The sequence below is a fragment of the Pollachius pollachius genome, assembly GCF_949987615.1.
Source record: "Pollachius pollachius genome assembly, chromosome: 14".
Taxonomy (NCBI): domain Eukaryota; kingdom Metazoa; phylum Chordata; class Actinopteri; order Gadiformes; family Gadidae; genus Pollachius; species Pollachius pollachius.
In genome coordinates, this window is record NC_136947.1 from 18,286,583 (window position 1) to 18,301,129 (window position 14,547).

General features: G+C 44.5%; 3 protein-coding genes across 7 annotated transcripts in view; 1 reads left to right on the forward strand and 2 right to left on the reverse strand.

Annotated features, from left to right (window-relative positions):
- Positions 1-253: 253 nt before the first annotated feature.
- metap1d (methionyl aminopeptidase type 1D (mitochondrial)) lies at positions 254-3,642 on the reverse strand. 3 transcript variants are annotated; one of them, XR_013812436.1, is made up of 10 exons: positions 3,494-3,642; positions 3,060-3,209; positions 2,685-2,833; positions 2,525-2,567; positions 2,244-2,407; positions 1,887-1,984; positions 1,753-1,800; positions 1,596-1,674; positions 1,286-1,427; positions 254-1,029 (listed from the first exon to the last, which is right to left on the reverse strand). XR_013812436.1 is itself a non-coding variant. In XM_079751708.1 (10 exons), exons 1-9 carry the CDS (start codon positions 3,617-3,619, stop codon positions 1,343-1,345), a joined length of 942 nt encoding a protein of 313 aa, XP_079607834.1. In that variant the 5' UTR covers positions 3,620-3,642; the 3' UTR covers positions 254-1,029; positions 1,297-1,342. The 3 variants fall into 3 exon arrangements, 2 of the variants coding, with proteins under 2 accessions (XP_079607834.1, XP_079607833.1); XM_079751708.1 differs by having other exon boundaries at positions 1,297-1,427; XM_079751707.1 differs by having other exon boundaries at positions 254-1,427.
- Positions 3,643-5,014: 1,372 nt separating this feature from the next.
- LOC307086151 (electrogenic aspartate/glutamate antiporter SLC25A12, mitochondrial-like) lies at positions 5,015-13,920 on the forward strand. The gene is made up of 18 exons (XM_079751238.1): positions 5,015-5,093; positions 5,837-5,890; positions 6,957-7,102; positions 7,707-7,822; positions 8,232-8,371; positions 8,900-9,046; positions 9,409-9,547; positions 9,712-9,805; positions 9,965-10,049; positions 10,179-10,260; positions 10,423-10,581; positions 10,961-11,013; positions 11,121-11,201; positions 11,472-11,612; positions 11,726-11,864; positions 12,183-12,341; positions 12,449-12,539; positions 12,804-13,920. The coding sequence occupies exons 1-18, from the start codon at positions 5,082-5,084 to the stop codon at positions 13,006-13,008; spliced, it is 2,043 nt and encodes a 680-aa protein (XP_079607364.1). The 5' UTR covers positions 5,015-5,081; the 3' UTR covers positions 13,009-13,920.
- Positions 13,921-13,938: 18 nt separating this feature from the next.
- The window catches only part of LOC307086152 (dynein, cytoplasmic 1, intermediate chain 2a-like), an 11,410-nt gene continuing 10,801 nt past the window's right edge, over positions 13,939-14,547 (reverse strand). The window contains exon 16 of one of the 3 annotated variants that reach the window (XM_079751240.1): positions 13,939-14,547. This exon is cut by the window's right edge and continues 795 nt beyond it. The gene's annotated coding sequence lies outside the window, so the exon portion shown is untranslated. The other 2 variants (XM_079751239.1, XM_079751241.1) reach the window with 2 other exon arrangements.

The following is a 14,547-nucleotide window of genomic DNA, read 5'->3' on the forward strand; positions in this document are numbered from 1 at the left end:
CGCACACAAACACACACACACAGCTCACCAAATTGAAAGCTTTGCAGATAGATCCCCAGACTTGATGGCCTCATACATAGTAAACCTATTTTGATTAACATGGGAACAGGTGTTGGCATGTAAATCTGAAGTACATGAAGGGAAATAAGGGTTCACATAAGAATAATGAGAAGGGACCTGGAAACAGTGGAACTTATTCTTTATCAAATCCAACTGCAGACAAGAAAGATTAGAAAAAATGAAAAATGCCCAAGGAATGCTGCCTCAAGGCCATGGCTGAAGGGTTTCAGCCAACCAATCCTGACCTTTATTGGGGTTGGTAAGAGTGCAGTGTTTTCAAATATTTATGCCAGCCTATAGCCCTAAAGCTTGGATTATGTTTTACGTAATTAATGTACGTTTTTCATTTTACGAATGATAGTTAAAGCACGGAATCAACATTTTACCATTTAAATGGACATCATAAAACAACTTTATAGAAAGGGAGTTGATTAGTTTTACTCTGCAAAATTATTAACCTTCAAAGTAGTTACCTAAGTGCTACTTGCCAATTCTATTCATAAGAAACCCTATTCGTTATGTCTATGCTGAAATATAGTCATGCTGCCATCTATTGGCTGATTGGTGAACTTGCAAGTGGGCCACTAGGAGCAATTCAACGTCATTACATTTTGAATATGTGAAGCTAGTGTTCCCAAAAGGAAAGGGATGTAAAAGCCTCTTTATTTGAATGTTTTCGACATTGGTTATCAACCTTATACATGAGAAGTCATGGTTTGACTATGCTCATTTTCTGATTTAAGGGACATTTCTGTTACTCAGTGTGCCAACAATGCATAATACTGAATGACATAATGAAGCATCCTCTTCCTCAAAAAATGTAGTTAGTGCCATTTCTGCCCGGTATTTTGGGGTGCAGACTCGTTGCTCAGGGATACAGTCAGCAAAATGCCTGCCTTACTGTAGTGCAGGTCAGCAGTGCAAGACAGTCCAGCCGACAGATAATCAACGTCTGCTGAAAGGCCCGACCTGTCAATGTGGTCAATAATCCACCATTTAAAAACAAACCACACATGAAGTTATCCAAAGCCCACAGGCATGAAGGAAACTAAACTATAGTTATTATGGTTTGAGGTACACCCACCATACACTTTGTCCTTTGTCTAATAAATGATAAATTGTTAAAACACTTTTAAAGTAAAAACATTGAGACATATGGCATGAAAGTTACAATATAATGATACTTTATCTGTGTCTTTATACATACAAGTTGAAATTTACTCACTGTACACATACACACTAAATATTAGTATCCAGGCCAGGAACCATGGATTCCTTCAGGTCACAGACTGCTCTCTTCTGGAAGCTTGGTAAGGATATCTACTCCATCAGATGTGATGACCACTGTGTGTTCAAACTGAGCCGACCTGCAAATGTATACGTCACATCTCAAAATTCACATCTCATTTATGAGATGCAGTGTAAAAACGGTATACCTTATCTATTGTTAGTTGTGGTTGTAGAATGATGTTGATACCGTGATTGCTCAGCAATGGTTAGCTGTTATCTCTTTGTTAGACTCTATACAAACATACCTTTTGTCATCTGCAGAAACTGCTGTCCATTTATCTCGCAGGATTCTGAACTCTGAAGATCCCTCCGTTATTATGGGTTCTGCAAATCAGAGGAAGGTGAACTCCAACATTCACAGCCATACATTATATTATGAAGCAACACATGAGCTTGACTAACCTATTGTGAAGGCCATGCCTTCATCCATGGTCATGTCATTGTCATTTGCTTATGAAGAAAAAGGGAACAAGGTTAAATGGAAGTTATAAAAGCCATAAATCCTGTATATATTTTGAATAAAAATAAAAGTTTACCATGATGCCAGATTTCAGGATGACCATGAAAGTAGGAGCCTATTCCATGGCCAATGAAATAGGGACACACCTCAAAGCCACTTGTGAGGGCTATCTCACTGAAAATGCACGGCAAGACATTAGACAAAGAAAATTAAATACTTCACAAATTATAGAGTAACACACTTTATCCATGCATGCATTTTCTAGGCAAGCCACGGAAGGAAATGTGTAAGCAAGTAAATAAGAAAGGAGGGATGGAAGAAAAGTAGGAAAAAGTAAGGAAGGAAGAGAGAAAAGGAAAATAAGAAAGGGTGTAAGTAATGGCACTAAGATAAGAATGATGATAGGCATTTAAAGGTAGTTAGGTGTGCAGACCTAATAGTGTTCCCTATCACACTGAGCGGTGCACCAGGTCTGCAAGCAGCGATGGCTTCGTCTCGACAGCGCTTCGCTATCTCCACCAGCCGCTGGCCGGGCTCATCCACCTGGCCAATCAAGAAGGTTTCTGAGGTGTCGCCATGGTAACCCTCAAAGTAAACCTGCATAAATAAAAAGACAGGATAATAGACAGAGGAACCTTGTGCATCACAACATTCAAATGACTTTTGTTTGTGCACATGTGTGGCGGTAGCACCAGTAAAGGCACATCGACTTACAGTCACATCAACATTAATGATATCTCCATCTTGGAGCTGACGGCTGCAAGAAATAACCATGGTTTAGCACAATGAGATTTATCTTGGGTCAACCACTAGTTCAAAATCTGAAAACAAGCATGGCAGCATTGCAACACAGCGTGTGTGTGTGTGCGTGTACCTGTCCGGTATACCGTGACAGATCACGTTGTTGACAGAAGTACAGACTGATTTGGGGAACCCCCCGTATCGGAGAGGGGAGGGATATGCATTGTGTTTAATTGTCTCTTGGTGGACTATGAAGTCTATCTCATCGGTCGTCATGCCAACCTAAAAACAACAACGACAGGATAAATGCATTATACCTTTAAACAGAGAGACAGTTGCATTCTAGCAGGCACCGTTTTATTTGTATTCTTGGCCATGGGCTTTTACAGAAGATACAAACTACTACAAATTCATTTTTTCACATCGTAACATATGTGATACTAATTGAGAATGTGATAATATCATCTAGTTTATTACACAAATGAAGGGATGCAAGCATATGACCAACCTTGAGACAACGTCCAGCCAGTAGCAACACCTGTCTTGCCAGCTGGCAGGCTTTGGTGAGCCCTGCGATCTGCTCCTGGTCCTTGAGCTCTACATAGTCTGGCCATTCTGGGACCGCTGCTTTGCCAATATAGTTAGGTCGCAAGATGTGCTTTGGAAAGGATCCAGAGAGAAACGGATCATTGGATATTTTAGTTGCCAGTGATCTAGTTCAACTTTAGTGGTCTGTTTTAACATGACATGACTAGTATCAGTTGTGATTGTGTAAAAAGTTTTTAAACTAAACATTCATGAAGCAAGTGAAAACGAAAGTATTTAAATTTCTATGACAGTGGTATTTTAATAGAATGTAACTTAAAAGACTAGTGTCTTTGCAATTGTTCACAGGGCAAGGTGGAACCCTCAAATACAAATAGTTGTTCCCTTAATTTGTACCTTGGGAACGGAGTAAGCAGGCCTTACGGTAGCCGGCCGAACAACATTATGAGAATAATCAGATTTATTCCACTTCCGCCAGAAGAACCGCCTGTGTTGTTGACGTGGGACAGCAGGACCGTTCATCCACAGAGCACAGGCTCTCCGGAGGGAACCTCCCAGCCCTGGAGACAGAAATAACCATCTGACAGGACTAAGGCCAAAGAAAAAATCCAAGCGCGTTTTGTCATTGGGGTGGAGAAGTTCCATACTTGCTGCCTTTGTCTATACGACAAGCCGTTTTCGTAGTAAGGACGATTTACTTTTGAAAAATCTAATACAATATAGATTTTAGTTTTAATACTGCACAAAATGAGTTTAAGTAGCGTTACTAACAGTCCAAAGCAGTAGTAGCTATTTACATCGGATCTGACACGCGTCACCTGCATCTATATCTGCAAATGTATCTGTTGTACAGGTAGATTCGACAGATGCTGTGATATTGCAAACGCAATCATTCCTGTTTGATAGAGAACAGTGTGCGTTACCCATACCTGGTTTCGAAGCAAAGCCAGCGACACAGGGCGCCGCCATATTGTCATACAACAAGTAGTCACGTGCTATGGATACGAGCACGAATGATCAGGCTGAAATACCCGTTTTTATAAACATCAGCAATTATCTTTTTTATTGTTTTAGAACAACAATTATACTTAACAAATAAATAAACAGTACAATTTAATAGGTAATATATTTTTTTATTATTATTATTTTAGAAAAACAATTGCACTTAAAAAATGTGTTAATACAATTTAATTATTAGTAGTTAAAAGTAGTAGTAGTAGTAGCCAGGTGAGATCTCGAGTCATGTATGGATACACATTCCTATGCCTTCGTAAGACCTGCTACATACTGACAGCCACCTTATACATTAATACGCGTATCAACTGTGATCAGTCATTGAATAGGCTGAAATTTATCAAACGTGCACATTGTGAACTGTGTACACATGAACACTTGAAAGAGATATAGGCATACATGTGCAAAACGTTATCCATGCAGACATGCATAACATATTATCTTTTCAACAAATCATGCCAATAGATATGCATGTGTTGTGTGGACATGAGAGGGTTTGGTTTCATCACTAGACCTGGACATTTATCGAGATATAGGTGAGCATATCAGAGACCACACTGACAGAGTTATACGCACACCTTACGAATGTCATTAAAGTTAATAATCACTTCACCACTCGTAAAAAATACTATCAGCAGCATAATCTATTCGGTGCATTCCTCGAAAGTGAAGCACCTACTCACATCATCTTCCCAGTGTTGAAACATGACGTCTGGGTGTTTACCTCGACCCGGTTACACACTATACTGTAGACAGACATGCAGATCATCAACCTGTCTGTGCCTATTGGGTCACACACATTGGTTACACATTAGGCTAAACAATGTGACCCCTCGCCTCCGACACTGCGTCCTCGACCTAGCACCTCACCCCCCATCATGTGTCACACTTCTCTTCGCCAACAACAAGACGACACCCCGAGCGCGCGCATCGTCCGCTCGCTCGTCACTGTACGTGACGTCACACCAGCATGGCGGTCAAGGTGACTTCGGCAGAGCTCTCATTACCGTTTTGACGTTTTTTCTTCAAATTGCTGCATGTTTCTGGTGGTTTTGTAGCGTGTGAACGGTGAAGATAGGGGTACTGGCTCTATTCGAGTACAAAAGAAGTAGATAGTGTGTGTCGGGAGGCTGTAGCATCACTGGGCTAACGCCCGGCGGTGGCTGGCCTTGATGAGACATCCTCAACCTCCAGCTAGGCGCTGTGCTGCTAACCAGCTGTCAGGCTGATCGATGAGATCAAAGATCGAGGCTCGGCTGGTTTCGCTTCGTGTAAACCATTCTTTTCCCCTGTGTTCGTCCTTGTCTTCTTGGTTCTTGGAGCTAAAACTATTCAATCCAGCGTACGGTTTGTGTCCTCTTCCATCTGAATGGTTACATCGCTAGCTACCCCGGCTAGCCTTTACTAGCTCCGATTGTTTGGTTTTATAGCTGTCTGGTTGGTTATTGCACTTATAGCCACCTCACGGTACAGTGTTTGTAGCCTTAGTTTGTCGTTTGAGTCCCTTTGAGCCCGATGTTGAGGGCTGAGCTATCTCAAGGTTGGGGCCGTTTCAAGGAGACCTCAACCCTGAGCTGCTCTGAGCTTGGTGTTGCGTGTTGTTTGATTAATATCATAGCTCCCCGCTTATGAATATGAATCCCCGCTTCCCCTCGCAGATGATACATGGAATTTCTGCAGAGTTTGGACAACATGCTAAATCAATTTATTGTGAATTGTCTCCAGATACAATCCACCAAACGAGCGGACCCAAGTGAGCTCAAGGCAATCTTCCAGAAAGTAAGTACGATTTATCTAATAACTTAAGATATATTCATCTTACTGCTTATATCGTTTCAACTATGATTCAACAACAACCAATTTCACAACTTGAGGTCTCCTGAGGTTGTGTCACAGGATCTGAAGTATCACATATTACATTGGCTTAGCTCAGGAGGTAGAACAGTTGTCTTGTAACCGAAAAGCTGCTAGTTCGCTCCCCCTAGCTGAGTTGATGTGTCCCTGAGCAAGACACTTAACCCTAACTGCGCCTGACGAGCTGGCTGTCGCCTTGCATGGTTGACAATGTGTGTATTAACCATGTAAGTCGCTTTGGATAAAAGTGTCTGCTAAATGCCCTAATTGTAATTGTAATCCTAATTGTGCTCCCACACAGTTTGATTGTCCAATTCTCAAGCAAATTAGGGTTTATTTGAAGGCTAGTCTTGCAGGCTACTTACAATTGCCTTCGAAAGTCATGTTTTCCATGAATGATTGGTTGCGTAAAGTCATTGCAACGACTGTAACCATCGCTAGGAGGTTGCATATTGTGCTATTATTTTCTTCCTTTCCCCTTTTGCTTTTTTTCTATGTGTGGCGGTATTTGGCTCACTTTGTTATATAATTATTAAACGTTTCGTCTCAGTGGATCCAATCCGACTACCTTGTGCTTTGTGTATGAGCAGTGATTTGAGACGTAGGTGGAGAATTTTAAAGGTTGCATGGGTTTATTGCTGGGGAGACATTTGTGTGGAGGTCAGCAGATGCTAGTGGGGGCTTGTTTAACACAAACCCACACCCTTCACACGCAAACACGTGTGCGTGGCTATGTTGGATGCATTCGCCTGCAAAGACCTTGGGGGTGTGTGTGTGTTTTTGCATATGCAAAGTTTTTGTTGCCTTATTTGCAGTGTAGTGTTTCTGAAATGTTGTATAAGTGCTAAAATTAGTAGTTTCCTCACCACATAATAGGGAAATGTTTACTTACCCCACATACCCCAGATATCCTGTGTCTGTGTAGGCTGTATTTTATGAGGGTGCGCTTCACAAGCTTGAAACCCTCTGGTGTTGTCGTCTCCTCCTTCAGTATGCCAGCGTAGCAGACAAGGATGGCGAGAAGTTAATGACCCCAGGAGACTTTGTCCAGAAGTACCTGGGACTGCACACGCAAATCCACCACAACCCCAAAACTGTCCAACTCATCGCTGGAGTGGCAGACACCACTAAAGACGGGTAGATCCAAACACAACCCAACACAAAAGCTGACTGGCACACACACACACACACACACACACACACACACACACACACACACACACACACACACACACACACACACACACACACACACACACACACACACACACACACACACACACACACACACACACACACACACACACACACACACACACACACACACACAGAGAGAGAGAGAGAGCTTCACGTTGTGTTTATCATCGCTAATTGAAGTTGGAGTGGGTCTTGTCTGATCCACGATCGCTATTAGGTCAGCTTACTGATATAATAAATCTAAAATCTCATGGGCTATCTTTATTATTCTATGATTAGTGCATGAATTAAGGGAGTCCTGATTATGTGGGTTAATCATTACATCTGAAAAGAGGAAGGGTTGGAAGTCCTTTTTAAATTTTTACTGTAGGTTGGGCAAATATACTCCAATAAAAAAAAAACAAAGGTTTTCCTCATAATCATCACTATACATTGCATTATCATTCTCATCCTTTTCCGTCTAACCAAGGCTATTGATGATCTCTTTACAAAGTATAACACCTGTTTGTCTCTCTGTCTTTTCTCCACAAACACACACACTCAGACTGATCTCATTCCAGGAGTTCCTAGCGTTCGAGTCGGTGCTGTGTGTCCCAGACGCCCTCTTCATAGTTGCCTTCCAGCTGTTTGACAAGACAGGAACCGGAGACATTTCCTTTGGTAGGAGAAACGTGTTTCATGTGTCCAGTAGAAAAGTGGGTTTACCTCTCTGCTGTACTTCACACACCCTGAGTTAACTATGGAGTTCTACAAGGCCCCGTTGTGTTCCTTTTGGTTTTCTGCGATGTAACAAAGCTGTGGTGATGGATTTCAGTGTGTGACAATAATGTGACTTTGTTATAATATGATTATGTGATTGTTGACCAGATTATCTTAAGACTTAGCCTTCGACGTGTGGATTTTCTTCTTTCCGATGTTAATCACACACGTTTTGTCGTACTTAGACAACAGGGGACTTGTGTATTTAACGTGTGACGTAAATGCAGATCAAGGCAGCTATTTGACTAAAGAGGATGGAAGGGCTGTGTTTTGTCGTGGCTCATGGGTACGTTTCTAATTGAACATGCAGAGAATGTGCGAGATATCTTCGGCCAGACCACGGTGCACCACCACATTCCCTTCAACTGGGACTGTGAGTTCATCCGCCTGCACTTCGGCCACGACCGCAAGAAACGCCTCAGCTACCTGGAGTTCACCCAGTTCCTACAGGTACGACTGGGTCTCAGACGCACACACACACACACACACACACACATAGGAATGCCATTATGTACATACATATTGAAGGAGTTTTTCCTTGCTCTTTTGGGGGGGATGGCCTCTGAAGCCGTTAAGACCCTAACTAATTCAGGGCTTTGCAAAGAACATAGACATAAACGTACAATTCAATTAAAAAAAGCTTTATTGGCATGAGAAAAAACATTTACATTGCAGAAGCGGGTGAACAATTAAGTCAAAATATATAGGAAAGCTCAATACAAAATATATATACATATCAGATATTACACTTTTAAATACTCCATATATAAAAAAGTAAAATATGGGATCTTGTAAAAGTAAAGGTACACACTAAATACACAGTATTTACAATACTGTAAATTCTTACACTGACTTCCAAGTGAGCATTAGTCCAAGTGAGCATTAATGTCTTATATCAGCCCCACATTGGCCCAAAGACGTGCTGTGTGGCTCTGGGCTCCTGTGTTTGACCGACCGGCCCTGTGGTGTGTTGTGTAGGAGCTGCAGCTGGAGCATGCCCGCCAGGCATTTGCCCAGAAGGACAATGGCAAGAGCGGCGCCATTTCCGCCATGGACTTCAGTGACATCATGGCCACCATCCGGCACCACATGCTCACGCCATTTGTGGAGGAGAACCTGGTTTCGGTAAGGGGGCTTCACTGTTGTGTGGTTTGCAAACTAAACTGTGCAGATTTACGACTCAAGTTACTATGAGACCAATTTGGTTTCTGGTTTCATCTGGGCCTTGTTGTAATTTTTGCCCTCCATGTTATTTCTGGACAGGTGTGACATGGGTATGGGGGGGGCGCTCACTTTTGATTCATCCACGTGACTTTATCCGTACGATTGCCCTCCGTTCTCTTATCTGTTCCCATTTCAACATTGCTAAATGTCAAACCGATATATTTCACCAATAAGTTTGAAAGTGAAAGGGTAACGGCCCTGTTTGTTCAGTGGCTGATCTCCCCTCCCCACTAGTGATAACAAGTCGCTGTTCCCTTCTCTAGGCTGCAGGGGGCAACACCTCGCACATGGTCAGCTTCTCCTACTTCAACGCCTTCAACTCCCTCCTGAACAACATGGAGTTGATCCGCAAGATCTACAGCACACTGGCCGGCACGCGCAAGGACACGCTGGTCACCAAAGGTATTGGCACGCACGCACGCACGCACGCACACACACACACACAGTGGCAAGATTTTATAAGATTGGGGGACGGTGACGGTTTCTTTATCTGGCAGTATCCATAGCAACTGGTGTCATGTATCCATGGCAACTGATGAAATGTCTTTCTCCCTGTTTTCCTGTAGAGGAGTTTGTCCACGCCGCCAACAAGTTCGGCCAGGTCACTCCGATGGAGATTGACATCCTGTACCAACTCTCCGGGCTTCACTCCGCCTCTGGGTAAGAAACACTCTTCGTCTCCATCATCATCATCATCATCATTATCAAAAAGCATGAACCTAACATGAAATACAGGCAAACAGAATATGCATGGACCCCAAACTGTTTTAGTACGCCACCTAATGTCGAGGTGGCTCTGCATCCTGTGGGTCTCACTAGGCGTCTGAACCTGGCCGACATCGAGAGGATAGCCCCCCTAGAGGAAGGCTCTCTGCCCTACCACCTGGTGGAGGCCCAGAAACAGGTACTGGGTGTGTGGTCATGTGTCTGCATTGAGTGAGTGAGTGAGTGAGTGCTATCCGCTAGATACGTTTGCAGACACGCTAACTTGAAGAGCTGACATAACAACCATTTATTTAATGTGTGTTCCCAGGCCCAGGGGGACACGTCGAGGCCGGTGTATCTCCAAGCAGCGGAGTCTGCCTACAGGTTCTCCCTGGGCGCCATCGCTGGAGGTCAGTCCCACTGGCCCACGCCGTTCCCCATGTCCCCTTGACAGAGACACAACACCGGGCTCAGACAACCCATCTAGCCCCCCGTCATGTGGTCTGACGCCTGTGTGTGTGTGTGTGTGTGTGTGTGTGTGTGTGTGTGTGTGTGTGTGTGTGTCCACTCAGCCACGGGGGCCACGGCGGTGTACCCCATCGACCTGGTGAAGACCCGCATGCAGAACCAGAGGTCCACGGGCTCCTTCGTGGGAGAGCTGATGTACAAGAACAGCTTTGACTGCGCCAAGAAGGTGCTGCGCTACGAGGGCTTCTTCGGCTTCTACAGAGGTAGGCTCCGCCGCGCCGGCCTCAGGCTCTTCTTCTGCTGTTCCTCTCTTCTACCTCTTCTGCACTTTCTCCAACCTCTCTCCTTCATTGGCCCCCTCACTGTATATCATTCCAGTAGGACCCTGTATCGCTTGCAACCTGGATAAATGCAAATTACTATACCTTATGCAACCTCTAGCACATTCTCAAAAAGTTGCTTGTATGGATGGATGAGCAATTCTTGCTCCGAATTATGCATCAAGACTCTTAATTTAATCCGAAATATCGTATTGATTTAGTCTCTGATGAACTGTTTTGTTCTAATAATTCTCTGCCCCTGTGTGACTTGGTGTTCGTTGAATTCAAACGCTGCTGTCCCCTGACTGACCCTGTCCCCCAGGTCTGGTCCCCCAGCTCATAGGCGTGGCTCCGGAGAAGGCCATCAAACTCACGGTGAGTCCCCTCACCTCTCCCTAACCTCCACTCTCCCCTCAAGCCGTCCCCCTGACAGCCTGTCTGAATGAAGTCCCCCACCACTCACTGTGTGTTCCTGTCTGCAGGTCAATGACTTTGTGAGAGACAAGTTCACCACCAAAGACGGCTCCATTCCTCTCATCGCAGAGGTGTTGTCGGGAGCATGTGTAAGTAGAGCCCACCCTGTGGGGGTTTGGGGGTCTCTTCTGTTCAAGCACACAAAAAGGAATCTACTAACGAGGAAACCAGACCAAGAGAAGGAAAGAAAGCATTGATTGAACTCTTGTATTCAGGCTTTATTTTATAATAGGATTATACATATTTAATTATTAATCTGATAACCAATGACAACCGAGGTGACAAATTGCTCCCTTAAAGCCACAGTGCGTTTTTTCCACCTGGCAGCTCTCTAACATCTTCTCTCTCGCTCTCTGAAGGCCGGGGGCTCCCAGGTCATCTTCACCAACCCTCTGGAGATCGTCAAGATCCGCCTGCAGGTGGCCGGAGAGATCACCACCGGCCCCCGAGTCAGCGCCCTCAACGTGGTCCGCGACCTGGGCTTCTTCGGCCTCTACAAGGTACATCAGGGGTTAACCCTGCTGGCATCTGGCTCCCCTGGCCTCACATTTCAAAGTATTTTTTGTTTTCTCACACTCTTGATTCTACTCTTTCTTTGTGTTTGCCCGTCCAGGGAGCCAAAGCGTGTTTCCTGAGAGACATCCCCTTCTCAGCCATATACTTCCCGGTGTACGCCCACGTCAAGGCAGAGTTTGCTGATGAGCAAGGCAGGCTGGGAGCGCTGCAGCTTCTCACCGCCGGCGCCATTGCAGGTAACCTTATTCAAAAAAGAAAGCAAATTAAACATAGATATAGCGACAATATAACTTACCTTGAAGAGTGATCTTATTCAAAATTGAAAGAGTATGTTTATTTGTCATTCATAAAACAACCTTTGTAATGATAATGGTATTTGTAATGCCAAGGTCCAGGTTTTAGAGTTTGATCTAGAATGTAATTGAATGACCTGCTTGTGGTCTATTATTGGTAACCAGACCTACAACACTGACCCTAACCCAAAATACTAATGAACCCGAGCGATGTCAATCAAGGATTGACTGCCAACTGACTGCGCCGCTGATCCACGCCAGGTATTCCCGCCGCCTCCCTGGTGACCCCCGCGGACGTCATCAAGACGCGGCTGCAGGTGGCGGCGAGGGCAGGGCAGACCACCTACACGGGCGTCATCGACTGCTTCAGGAAGATCATGCAGGAGGAGGGATTCAGAGCCCTGTGGAAGGGAGCCGGAGGTGAGACACGCTGGTGCTCATGCGGACCTCGCTCCTGTGGATGGTGATGGGGAGGAGGAGGAGGAGGAGGATGACCTGTGTGTGTGTGTGTTCTCTTCCCTCCCCAGCTCGTGTGTGCCGGTCCTCCCCTCAGTTCGGTGTGACTCTGTTGACCTATGAGCTCCTGCAGAGGTGGTTCTATGTGGACTTTGGCGGACAGTAAGTAGAATCTAGAATATCGCCTCTACAGTTCAGTTGGTCATTTAGCATAAACTTGCAGTGGGCTGATATACCCCCCAATGTAAGCCCGCCAGCCCCCAGAATTCTACTGGGTTAGGTCCATTAGGGTTCAAACCCAGAGCCCTTTCAGCCTGTGATGGAGGTCATGAACCCTGGACCTTACAGCAGGACGTCGCCCTAGACATTAAATGTACAATTCTCTGGGAAAAACATCATTTCTATCTCTCTTCCCCCCCCTCCAAGTCGTCCTGCCGGCTCCGAGCCCACCCCCAAGTCCCGCATCTCGGAGCTGCCCCCCATCCACGCCGAGCACGTGGGCGGCTACCGTCTGGCGGCCGCCACCTTCGCCGGCGTGGAGAACAAGTTCGGCCTCCACCTGCCCAAGTTCAAGTCCTCGGGCGTGGTCAGCATACACCAGGCGGAGCCCGCCAAGACGCCGGCCCCCTAGAGCGGGCCCCTGCAGATCACCGTCTCTCGCCTCCTCCCCCACTACCACCATTACTACTACTGGGAGAGAGGGACAAATACACACACACACAAACACATACACATACACGTCTACACATACACGCATACGCACAAACACTCATTGTAAAGCACTCCACATGAGGAGCCATGAAACGGAAGAACAAAGATACTGGTTGGGGGCGGGGGTGAAGTAGCAGCAGAGGAGCTGCCCCGAGGCGCGTCTTCAGTGGCTGCATGCATCTTCTAATGCTCTCCCATTATGTGTACGCTTCCCCCCCATCCCCGAGCATTTGTAAAAAAAAAAAAAAAAAAAAAAAACGAACGAAAACATTTCAACTCCAGAGAGACAAACCTTAGCAGAGCATTTGGCACTATTTGTTTTCTGTCGCTCGCTCATGATTAGCTTATATATATATATTTGATTTATTTCCTGTCTGATGCACAGTGTGAGTAGGACTTCTCTGATTGAGTGAGCATGGAGGGGGAGGGGCTTCTTAGAGCAGGGTGTGTTGAGAGTTGGTCTTGATTGGCCCGCGCAGTGACTGTACATATTGTAGATCTGTACAGAGATGCCACAGTGACGGATGAATAACAGTAAACTGATTCTTGACGGATTGTTTGCTTTGCCTTGGCTTTTAAAGAAAAAAAGGGCGTATGTGATGGGGTTTAGGTGATTTGGCTTCACGGTACTGGAACGCTACGGAAGAGATGTTTGGCCTTTGATCTCTGAGAATCACTCTTACTGATGTACAGATATTTTTCATTCAGTTGTTTTCTTGATAAACAAAAAAAATAATCACCATTCGGTAAAATATCTAATAATACCTTTAATGTATATCAATGCATTCATTGTACTGTATTTTATGGAAATAAATCGTCCATATTAATTTTATCCAAGCTGACTTAATTTATTTAAATGACAAAGTACAAGGGGAGGAATGAGCAGTACAATATGTCTTCATAAAATGCAGAGTTTGGTCGTCGATTACATTGTTGTTTCTTTCATACTGATTGTGTTATTTGAAAATGCGGATATGATAACATTGTGAGCTCAATTTCAAATGTACAATTTCAAAATCATTTTGGGCTGGGTTGAATAATCCAAACTGCATTTTGTAAAGAGTAGTAAGAGAAATACATCATATCTTATCAGTCTTAATAGGCTCCCTAAAAGGGGACAGGTCAGGAAAGGGTTACCTAGTATTCAATACACTGAAAACACCGTAAGACTTTGGTACAGGAATAAATCTTAACCTAGGTAGTGTCAACAAATTCAAGGAAATGTAAGGACATGTTTTTTTTTCTTTCCGCCAAGTAACTAAACTACTGGCTGTAGAGTGCTAAGATCAGAAACAAACCACTTTAGTCTAGGACAGCTCAAAGCAACAGGCTGTGCGACAGTACAAGAGATGATAATAATAATAAACACAAAAGGCAGAATAAATATTAAATATACTGATGAAACTCAAAAGATAACGCAGGCCAGAGTGTGAGTGTAAATTAATTCAAAACCTTTTCA

Excerpts from the sequence above, each read along its gene's own strand:
- metap1d (XM_079751708.1), bottom strand. The coding sequence starts at position 3,619 with ATGAACGGTCCTGCTGTCCCACGTCAACAACACAGGCGGTTCTTCTGG. Across the intron at positions 3,210-3,493 it reads CTGCTTACTCCGTTCCCAAG|CACATCTTGCGACCTAACTA; the intron begins GTACAAATTAAG and ends TCCTTTCCAAAG. Across the intron at positions 1,428-1,595 it reads GTTTCTGCAGATGACAAAAG|GTCGGCTCAGTTTGAACACA; the intron begins GTATGTTTGTAT and ends ATACATTTGCAG.
- LOC307086151 (XM_079751238.1), top strand. Across the intron at positions 7,823-8,231 it reads AACCGGAGACATTTCCTTTG|AGAATGTGCGAGATATCTTC; the intron begins GTAGGAGAAACG and ends TTGAACATGCAG. Across the intron at positions 10,050-10,178 it reads TGGTGGAGGCCCAGAAACAG|GCCCAGGGGGACACGTCGAG; the intron begins GTACTGGGTGTG and ends GTGTGTTCCCAG.